This window comes from Nerophis ophidion, linkage group LG10 (genome assembly GCF_033978795.1).
Source record: "Nerophis ophidion isolate RoL-2023_Sa linkage group LG10, RoL_Noph_v1.0, whole genome shotgun sequence".
Lineage (NCBI taxonomy): Eukaryota > Metazoa > Chordata > Actinopteri > Syngnathiformes > Syngnathidae > Nerophis > Nerophis ophidion.
In genome coordinates this window covers 10,225,775-10,234,225 of record NC_084620.1, presented here as the reverse complement: position 1 = coordinate 10,234,225, position 8,451 = coordinate 10,225,775, and the positions used below count along the sequence as shown (strand labels likewise).

General features: G+C 43.9%; 1 protein-coding gene across 1 annotated transcript in view; it reads left to right on the top strand.

Moving 5' to 3' along the window:
• Positions 1–685: 685 nt before the first annotated feature.
• The window catches only part of smo (smoothened, frizzled class receptor), a 17,882-nt gene continuing 10,116 nt past the window's right edge, over positions 686–8,451 (top strand). The window contains exons 1-4 of the mRNA XM_061912260.1: positions 686–879; positions 973–1,447; positions 8,051–8,250; positions 8,319–8,451. The exon at positions 8,319–8,451 is cut by the window's right edge and continues 77 nt beyond it. Of these exons, the coding sequence (XP_061768244.1) occupies positions 1,207–1,447; positions 8,051–8,250; positions 8,319–8,451 (574 nt within the window). The 5' untranslated portion in view covers positions 686–879; positions 973–1,206. The remainder of the gene's footprint in view (positions 880–972; positions 1,448–8,050; positions 8,251–8,318) is intronic.

The following is an 8,451-nucleotide window of genomic DNA, read 5'->3' as shown; positions in this document are numbered from 1 at the left end:
GTCAGGTACTATTAAATTCACTAAAACACTAGCAACACAATAGAAAGATAAGGGATTTCCCAAAAATATCCTAGTAAATGTGTCTAAAAACATCTGAATTTTTTTTTTACTTGATTTTTTTTTTTTTTCTAGCCCGTCGCTACTTAATATCCTCAAACACGAATCTTTCATCCTCGCTCAAATTAATGGGGAAATTGTCGTTTTCTCAATCCGAATAGCTCTTTTTGTTGGAGGCTCCCATTAAAAACAATGTGAGGACGTGAGGAGCCCTCACACCGGTGACATCATCGTCTGCGACTTCCGGTAAAGGCAGGGCTTTTCTGTTAGCGACCAAAAGTTGCAAACATTATCGTGGATGTTCTCTACTAAATCCTCTCAGCAAAAAAATGGCAATATCGCGAAATGATCAAGTCTGACACATAGAATGGACCTGCTATCCCCGTTTAAATGAGAAAATCTAATTTCAGTAGGCCTCTAAGAAGGGGAGTGTTGTGGCTTTTTAGAAGTTACCACTACAGTAGTACTAATAGTATTATGTTTATTGGTAATAGTAGTTACTGTGAAGTTAAAAGTATTATTTAAGGATGTTTTGAGGGATTTGTGCCAGGGGGAAGTTAGGCTGGCAGAGAGCTGGGGGGTTGGGGGAGGGGTCGTTGTTTCCACAACATTCCTGAGTTAAGCAAAACAAATTAAGTGACAACAACAACCGGGAGAAGTTGTCTTGGAGGAAACGTGTTCTTGTGCGGGGATCCCATCCAAATATAACCGAGATATGAGTGTTTTTGTCTAAAAGAGGCGAAGAAGTCGAGGGAAAAGGGAGAAGGAGGTCCATGAGGAGGAGGAGGAGCTCTTCTTACATCCACGGATATGTGGGGGAGGGTGAGGAAGAATGTGAAACTTTTTCTTTCCTCCCAATTCAACCTTTCTCATCATCTTCTTGCTATATTTCACTTGTTTTCTTCATCCTAAAAGTCAATAGGGGGAAGTTTCAAGCCGCCATGACATCACTACGTGTCATCTCGGTGGAGTCGAACTCGGGACGTCGAGGAGGTTAAGAAGAAAAGTGGACAACTTTTCGCCAACATGTCGTTAATTCTTTGCACAAAGTGAACTTTGTCGTCCTTTTTTTTGTATTATTATTTGCACCATTGCGACTTTCTACTCCGGCCCTCCTCCACCACCCGCTCTCCCGCGGTCCTTCCCAAGATGTCCTCCCGAGTTTGGAGCTCCTTTGTTGGGATGTGTTGCGTGCTGGCGTGCAGCAGCGCCGTCTTGTCTCCCAACGGGAGCTTGCTGGAGGACCAATGCAAGAAGACGACGACGTGCGAGGCTCTGAAGTACAACACCTGCCTGGGCTCACCGCTACCTTACACGCACACTTCTCTCCTGCTGGCGGAGGACTCCGGCACGCAGGAGGACGCCTTCGAGAAGCTGACCATGTGGTCCGGTGAGTCGGAACCACACATTCGCCCGCATATCTCCACATTTACAGAAAAAATCATGCCCAAAAATGTAAAAAACAAAACGCAAATGCTTTGAGGGCTTGTAATGTGACATCACCGCATATCATAACAAGCCCAAGATGTCGTGTACATACGCCGCCGTGTGGCTGTAAGCAGCATTGCTTAAAGGCCTACTGAAACCCACTACTACCGACCACACAGTCTGATAGTTTATATATCGATGATGAAATATTAACATTGCAACACATGCCAATACGGCCTTTTTAGTTTACTAAATTCCATCCATCCATCCATTTTCTACCGCTTATTCCTTTTCGGGGTCGCGGGGGGCGCTGGCGCCTATCTCAGCTACAATCGGGCGGAAGGCGGGGTACACCCTGGACAAGTCGCCACCTCATCGCAGGGCCAACACAGATAGACAGACAACATTCACACTCACATTCACACACTAGGGCCAATTTAGTGTTTCCAATCAACCTATCCCCAGGTGCATGTCTTTGGAAGTGGGAGGAAGCCGGAGTACCCGGAGGGAACCCACGCATTCACGGGGAGAACATGCAAACTCCACACAGAAAGATCCAGAGCCTGGATTTGAACCCAGGACTGCAGGACCTTCGTATTGTGAGGCAGACGCACTAACCCCTCTGCCACCGTATTGCAATTTTAAATTTCGCGCACTGTATACTGTTGAAAACGTTGTGGTATGATGACGTTACCGGTTGTAGCGGACGTTTTTTTCCTGACCGATCCAAGCTATAAGTCGTCTGCTTTAATCGCATAACTCCACAGTAGAGATGCGCGGTTTGCGGTCTCATCCGCGGAGTCTGCGGATAAACCTTGGGTCAGGCAGGTAACATGACGAAAAAATAGATTTTAATTAGATTCGGGCGTGTGGCGGTTGAACCATTCGGAAATATTTGATATACATGGTTCAGGGAACGGTATCCTTTATCATTCAATGAGCCATTTAGGACCCATGTCACAATGCGAAGAAGACAATAGGAGACGTAATCATTCACCCAGATAATAAGTATTAGGGCGTGCCATGAAGCCATTGGCTTTGTCGCCTTCTACAATATGTACGATCTGCTTGTCAGTCCAGCAACATGTTGTGTGTGGTTTCCGCAGACACACGCACACGACTGCAAGGCTTACTGGGTGACACAGAGTACACTAATGATTGTTATATTTAATAATTTTAACACTCTTAGTAATATGCACCACGCTGTGAAGCCACACCAAACAAGAATGACAAACACATTTCAGGAGAACATCCTCCCAGTAACACAACATAAACGCAACACAACAAATACCCAGAATCCTTTGCATCCATGACAGTTCCTTACTATTTTATACACACCTCTAGCAGCAAGGTGGGCGGGATTGGGGGCGCGGGGGTGTAAAATATATTCAGGAAATATCACAGATGCAAAGGATTCTGGGTATTTATTGTGTTGCGTTTATGTTGTGTTACTGTGAGGACGTTCTCCCGAAATGTGTTCGTCATTCTTGATTGGTGTGGCTTCACAGCGTGGCGCATATTAGTAAGAGTGTTAAAGTTGTTTATATCACAACCATCAGTGTACTCTGTATCACCCAGTATGCCTTTCAATCTTGTACGTGTGATTGCGGAAGCGGCATACAACGTGATGCTGAACTAACAATCGGTTCGTACATGTTGTTGAAGGTGTCAAAGTCAATGGTCTCACAGCACGCCCTTATTCTTGTCATCAGGATGAACACCATTGGATATTCGCGAGAACGTTAGCGGCTCCCATTGTCTTCTTTACTCAGTGAAACGGGTTTAAATAGTTTTTCAAGTGGTAAGGGTGGCCGACCTCTGATGTATTTCAACGGGCGGGCGGGCGGTTGCGGTTCTGATATAATGTTGGTTTGGGTGGATGGCGAGTGGATGACGACTTTGGTGATGCGGTTGCGGATGATATAATTGCCTAACCGCGCATCTCTACTACACAGTATTCTGGACATCTGTGTTGCTGAATCTTTTGCAATTTGTTCAATTAATAATGGAGAAGTCATGGGGAGCGGTGTATTGCAGCTGCCTTTAGCAACACAAACACAGCCGGTGTTTCCTTGTTTAAAATTCCTGAAGGTGAAGCTTTACTGTGGAACAGAGCGGTCACCGGCAGGATTGGGTCAGAAATTTGTGGTAATAAGTCGGCTCTTACCGTAGACATAAGCGGAGCTTGCGTCCTCCTGCAGCTGCGTGGCTTCCCTCAGAGACACTGGTGGTCACCACACCCGTGGCCACACCCCTCCGGCTTTCAGGTACCATATAATCTCACGTAAACACTAGTAACACAATAAGCAGATAAGGGATTTTCCAGAATTATCCTAGTAAATGTGTCTAATAACATCTGAATCGCTCCCACTGCCCTCGCCTTTTTTTTTCTTTCTTTCTTTTTGTAGTCCTTCACTCTCACTATCCTCAGCCACACATCTTTCATCCTCGCTCAAATTAATGGGGAAATTGTCGCTTTCTCGGTCCGAATCGCTCGCGCTGCTGATGGCTATGATTATAAATGTGAGGAGCTCCACAACCCGTGACGTCACGCGCACATTGTCTGCTACTTCCAGTACAGGCAAGGCTTTTTTATTAGCGACCAAAATTTGCGGACTTTATCGTCGATCTTCTCTACTAAATCCTTTCAGAAAAAATATGGCAATATCGCAAAATGATCAAGTATGACACATAGAATGGACCTGCTATCCCCGTTTAAATAAGAAAATCTCATTTCAGTAGGCCTTTAACCCTTGTGTAATGTGAAGTTAAGTGAATTATATTTATATAGCGCTTTTTCTTCAAGTGACTCAAAGCGCTTTACACAGTGAAACCCAATATCTAAAATACAATTAAAGGCCTACTGAAATGAGATTTTCTTATTTAAACGTGAATAGCAGGTCCATTCTATGTGTCATACTTGATCATTTCACGATATTGCCGTATTTTTGCTGAAAGGATTTAGTAGAGAACATCGACGATAAAGTTCGCAACTTTTGGTCGCTAATAGAAAAGCCCTGCCTTTACCGGAAGTATGTGCGCGTGACGTCACGAGTTGCAGGGCTCCACACATCCTCACATTGTTTATAATGGGAGCCACTAACAGTAAAAGCAATTCGGACCGAGAAAGCGACAATTCCCCATTAATTTGAGCGAGGATGAAAGATTTGTGAATTAGGATATTAATAGTGAAGGACTAGAAAAAAGAAAAAAAAAAGCGACGGCTCCGGGCGGCAGCAAAGTGAGCGTTTCAGATGTAATTAGACACATTTCCCACCCATCCATCCATTTTCTACTGCTTATTCCTTTTGGGGCTGCGGGGGGCGCTGGTGCTTATCTCAGCTACAATCGGGCGGAAGGCGGCGTACACCCTGGACAAGTCGCTACCTGATCACATGGCCAACACAGATAGACAGACAACATTCACACTCACATTCACACACTAGAGCCAATTTAGTGTTGCCAATCAACCTATCCCCAGGTGCATGTCTTTGGAAGTGGGAGGAAGACGTAGTACCCGGAGGGAACCCACGCATTCACGGGGAAGACATGCAAACTCCACACAGAAAGATCCTGAGCTCGGGATTGAACCCTGACTACTCAGGACCTTCGTATTGTGAGGCAGACGCACTAACCCCTCCGCCACCGTGAAGCCCTAATCTGCTTATTGTTTTAATAGTGTTTTAGTGACATTTTAAAGATATTGAAGACATACCTCGAGGTCGGATGGCTGCTGTGAACACGCAGTGTCTCAGAGAGAAGCCGAGGAGCCAGGCTCACAGCTGCCTTTTTTGACAGCTGCTGCAGGACGACGAAAAATCCACTGATGTCTCCGGTATAATATATATCACAATTTCCCCATCCAAAAACATGCTGGTTGACGTAGAGAAACATGTTCGCTTGACCGCTCCGCTTCACAACAAACAAAGATACACCGGCTTTGTCTCGGTGCTAAAGACAGCTGCAATCCACCGCATTCCACCAACAGCATTGTTCTTTATAGTCTCCATTACTAAATGAAAAAATTGCTAAAGATTCAGCAACACAGATGTCCAAAATACTGTGAAATTATGCGGTTAAAGCAGACGACTTTTAACTGATAGTGGTGCAGCGCTAGTATTTCCTAACAGTCCGTGACGTCACGCGTACGCGTCATCATTCCGCAACGTTTTCAACAAGAAACTCGCGGGAAATTTAAAATTGCAATTTAGTAAACTAAATAGGCCCTATTGGCATGTGTTGCAATGTTAATATTTCATCATTGATATATAAACTATCAGAGTGTGTGGTCGGTAGTAGTGGGTTTCAGTAGGCCTTTAAACCAGTGTGGGTGGCACTGAGAGCAGGTGGGTAAAGTGTCTTGCCCAAGGACACAACAGCATTGACTAGGAAGGCGGAAGCGGGGATCGAACCTGCAATCCTCAAGTTGCTGGCATGGCCGCTCTACCAACTGAGCTATGGACCCGTTGCATCAAACACTTTTGTGTTAAAATACTGAACAGATGTATACCTTATCCCAATAAACATCTGTTCAGTATTTTAACATAAATAGATCTTTTACCTTATGCCAATAAACACCTGTTCAGTATTTTAACATAAAAGTGTTTTATTGTGAGTAGGGCTGGGCGATATTGCCTTTTTTTTAATACCGCGATATTTTTAGGCCATACGATATGTATTACAATATTTCGCCTTAGCCTTGAATGAACACTTGATGCATATAATCACAGCAGTATGATGATTCTATGTGTCTACATTAAAACATTCTTGTTCATACTGCACTACTATAAGCTACTTTTAAACTTTCATGCAGAGAAGGAAATCACAACTAAGTCAATTTACCAAAACTGTATTTATTAAAGTTGTTAGCAGGTGACTTTTCAAATGATGCTACAAATTAGCAGTAATGCTACTTTTGGTAGCAACGCTTTTGCCCCACACATGACAAATTAAAGTTGTCTATTTGACATATTCCCGCTTGAAGCTGAACCACCGCCAGACGATGGGCCCCATGCTGTTTTTCTCGGGAATTAATTCTTCCTTCATTTGTTACGAGATGCGCACCTTCTTTCTCCGCAACATCTTGCTAGCATCACAGCTAACGTTAGCCACGCCGCTACCTCTCCGCTGGGCGAGGGCGTATACGTATGACGTGACAGTAAGTGACGTATGAATGTGCGCCTGCTTGTCTGTGAGGAGACACCGGAAATCAGAATCAGAATCAGACATACTTTATTAATCCCGGAGGGGAAATTAAAATTTTCAGCACAATCCCATTCAAGATCAGACAAACATTACAGGGAGACAGAACAGGATCGCTGACAGGTCTGCCACACGAGCAAGGAGAGTGTAATGCCCGCAGCTGCGTGAGAACGTCTACTCAAATATTACGATATAGTCATTTTCTATATCGCACAAAAACAGACCCGTGATGTATATCGATATATCGCCCAGCCCTAATTGTGAGGCATTAAAAGCCACAAAATGCAACGGGTCAATCAGACCCACTAACGCTGACTGAGTAACAACAATATGAACATTACACAAGGGTTAAGCGTTGCTTAACACACACGTACACACACACACCAGGCCTGGACAGGAGGAGGACAGAGTGTAGATACACAGAACATCAGCGGGTCAAATGTGCGAGAAAATGAGAGCAGACAGTGTTGACAAACAATGTTGCAACCTTGTGTGGGAACCGCAGGTGCAGAAACACAAAAGAAGAATCCCTGTGGGATGCAGAAACTGTCAGAGAAATTTTCCGTGCAACGTTCATGTTGTTACTGATGTGGCTTTTACTGATGTTACATTTTGTGGCTTTTAATGCCTCACAATCAAACACGTTTGTTAAAATATTAAATATCCCATTAAACATCTGTTCAGTATTTTAACATGAACAGTATTTGATTGTGATAAGATGTTTACCTTATCCCAATAAACATCTGTTCAGTATTTTAACCTTAGAAGTGTTTGATTTGTGAGGCATTAAAAGCCAGAAAATGATGGACCCACCAACGCTGGCTGAGTAACAATACTGTGCCTACAGTATAGTGGCTGTGGTCAGCATAGGTAAAATATGTCATCCCATGCGACCCCAAAGGGAACAAGCGGTATAAAAAGCATGGATGGATATTTGTTTTATTAACTATAGATATGTACTTATTGCCTAATATACTGTATATGTATATGCACTATTTATAGTTGCTAAGCAGCATAGGTCAAATGTTTTAGTAATGTAGATATTTTGGTTTGAAGTACGCAGGATGTAAAACATATATATTTATATATTTGTCATATCTAAAACCATTCAAATACATTTAGAATCTGTTGAGAAATGTCAATGCTGTAAAGCGCTACAGTCAGTTTTTAACTGAATTTTGTCTCCTATAAAGCAGGAAGGAAGGGTCATGAAAGGAAAATGATGGAATGAAGGATGTCACATTTAAGGTGTCATGACGTCAACAAAGAAGTCCTGTTGTGTGATTCTGATTTAAAAAAAAAAAAGATTTGACCCATGTGAGTGTTTGCTAACGATGTGACAATTGTCTTCTTTGCATCCCAGGTCTGCGTAACGCTCCTCGCTGCTGGTCCGTCATCCAGCCTCTTCTTTGCGCCGTCTACATGCCAAAATGTGAGAACGGCCGTGTTGAGCTTCCCAGTCAGAGTTTGTGTTTGTCCACACGGCGTCCTTGCAGCATCGTGGACCAGGAGCGCGGTTGGCCCAACTTCCTCAAATGCGAAAAATTCCCAGCGGGCTGCCAGGTAATGGAAATCACCAGACAACCTCTTGTCTTGTCTCTGTCACCTTTGACCAGAGCTTTTGTTTTCAGAACGAGGTGCAGAAGCTAAAGTTCAACATGTCGGGTCAGTGCGAGGCCCCGCTGGTGAAGACGGACATTCAGTCCAGCTGGTACAAGGACGTAGAAGGCTGCGGCATCCAGTGTGACAACCCTTTGTTCACTG